This window comes from Portunus trituberculatus, chromosome 36 (assembly GCF_017591435.1).
Source record: "Portunus trituberculatus isolate SZX2019 chromosome 36, ASM1759143v1, whole genome shotgun sequence".
Classification (NCBI taxonomy): Eukaryota; Metazoa; Arthropoda; class Malacostraca; order Decapoda; family Portunidae; genus Portunus; species Portunus trituberculatus.
The window spans coordinates 12,538,446-12,540,945 of NC_059290.1; the positions used below are offsets into that span (position 1 = coordinate 12,538,446).

The following is a 2,500-nucleotide window of genomic DNA, read 5'->3' on the forward strand; positions in this document are numbered from 1 at the left end:
TTAACCATAAAACCCCATTGAAAGCACCTAAAACACTCTTAACAACCCTAAAAACACATTCAAACCCTCTTAAACACCATTGAAACCCATTAACCACCCTTAAAACCCCTTACGCACTATTGAAACCCATTAAAACCCCAAACAAACTTAAACCCCTTGAAACATTCTTGGAACCTCTTAAAATAGCCGTAGAACTCCTTAAACACCACTGGAACTCCTTATACACCACTGGAACCCCTTAAAACAACCCTGAAATCCCTTAAACACCCTTGGAACCCGTTAAATACCCCTGGAACCCTTTAAACACTCCTGGAACACTTTAAATAACCCTGTAACCCATTAAAACAACCTTGAAACACCTTAAAACAGCCTTGGGAACCCGTTAAATACCCCAGGAACCCATTAAATACCCTTGGAACCCTTAAAACACCCTTAAAACACCCTTGGAACCCTTGGAACCCCTTAAAACACTCCTGGAACCCCTTAAACACTCCTGGAACCCCTTAAACACTCCTGGAACCCCTTAAACACCCCTGGAACCCTTAAAAATAACCCTGAAACCCTTAAACACCCCTGGAACCTCTTAAACACTCCTGGAACCCCTAAAAAACCCCTGGAACCCCTTAAAACACCCTTAAAACACCCTTGGAACCCTTGGAACCCTTTAAAACACCCCTGAAACCCCTTAAACACTCCTGGAATCCCTTAAACACCCCTGGAACCTCTTAAACACAAGCGTAATCACCTCGTAGGGGCAGCAGAGCCAGGGCACCAGCGGGCAGCCGAGCGGGAGGAGGCTGGTTGTAATGATCCACTGTATTAATTCACCCAGGAACCGCTCACAGGGCACCTCCACGAAGGGAATGTAGCCTGTGGAGAGAGAGAGAGGGGGGGTTAGTGTGTGTGAGGAGGAGGAGGAGGAGGAGGTATGAGAGGTTTAAGGTGAGGAGGAGGAGGAGGAGGAGGAGGAGGAATACAAAGGAAGGAACAGACAGCAACAGCCCTACTGGGCCTAACGAGGCTGGAGGAGGAGGAGGAGGAGGAGGAGGAGGAGGAGGAGGAGGAGGAGGAGGAGGAGGAGGAGGAGGAGGAGGAGGAGGAGGAGGAGGAGGAGAGAGGTTAACAGATAGAATACAAAGGAAGACAAGGAGGAGGAGGAGGAGTAACATAAAGAAGGAGGAGGAGGAGGAGGAGGAGGAGGAGGAGGAGGAGGAGGAGGAGGAGGAGGAGAGAGGTTTAACATAGATAGAATACAAAGGAAGACAAGGAGAAAAGAGAGAAAGGTGTAACATAAAGAAGAAGAAGGAGGAGGAGGAGGAGGAGGAGGAGGAGGAGGAGGAGGAGGAGGAGGAGGAGGAGGAATATACAATGAAATATACAAAGGAAGACAAACAGCAACAGGAAGAGGAGGAAGAGAAAAAAAAGGAGACTAAAATATATCTCCTAGTCACCAATTAATCTCCCATTAGTCTCCCACTAGTCTCCCAGCCTTCTATTAGTCTCCCATTATTCTCTCAGTCTCCCATTAATATCTCCCATTAGTCTCCCATTCTCCCATTAGTCTCCCAGCCTCCCAGTAGTCTCCCATTCTCCCATTACTCTACCAGCCTCCCAGTAGTCTCCCATTACTCTCCCAGCCTCCCAGTAGTCTCCCATTAGTTTTCCAATAGTCTCCCACCAGTCACAAAGTCTCCTATTAGTCTCCCAGCCTCCCATTAGTCTCCCTTTACTCTCTTAGCCTCCCATTAGTCACCCATTAGTTTTCCATTAGCCTCCCATTACTCTCCCATTAGTCCCCCATTAGTCTCCCATTAGTGTCAACCTCCCATTAGTCTCCCATTAGCCTCCTAGCCTCCCATAGTCCCCCATTAGTCTTCCAGCCTCCCATTAGTCTCCCATTACTTACCTCCATGGCCAGCGGGAAGCATCACCACCATTTTTCCTTAATTCTTCCTGATTGGTCGTCTGATGGTCAATGTCCCCGCCTCACGTCACCCTCACGTCACGCTCACGTCACCCTCACGTAACCCTCACGTCACGCCCACGTATTACCTGTCTTCCTCCTGTCACCTGTTTATTGAGTCACGTTGGGTCAGGTCAGATTTGGGTCAAGTTTATTCAAGTTTATTTATTTATTTATTTATTTTTATATCTTTTTGTTTTTGTCAAGTCAGGTTGGGTTAGGTTAGGTTAGGTCATGTCCAGGCATTCAGACAGACAGACAGACAGACAGACAGAGAGAGAGAGAGAGAGAGAGAGAGAGAGAGAGAGAGAGAGAGAGAGAGAGAGAGAGAGAGAGAGAAAGCAGACAGAAACAGCCACATAGAGTAAAAAAAAGCACGTACACACACACACACACACACACACACACACACACACACACACACACACACAATGACTCCACAAAACCAGTGTCATTTCAGTCTCCTTGTGTTCACTTCATTCACAAACAATTCTCTTCTTTCACTCTCTCTCTCTCTCTCTCTCTCTCTCTCTCTCT

The 2,500-nt window shown here is 47.4% G+C and overlaps 1 protein-coding gene across 1 annotated transcript in view; it reads right to left on the bottom strand.

Moving 5' to 3' along the window:
* Nucleotides 1–2,500, bottom strand: part of LOC123513545 — a 26,437-nt gene that overhangs the window by 11,222 nt on the left and 12,715 nt on the right. Inside the window, exons 2-3 of the mRNA XM_045270778.1 lie at nucleotides 1,907–2,070; nucleotides 746–870 (exon numbers count right to left, since the gene is read on the bottom strand). Of these exons, the coding sequence (XP_045126713.1) occupies nucleotides 746–870; nucleotides 1,907–1,937 (156 nt within the window). The 5' untranslated portion in view covers nucleotides 1,938–2,070. The remainder of the gene's footprint in view (nucleotides 1–745; nucleotides 871–1,906; nucleotides 2,071–2,500) is intronic.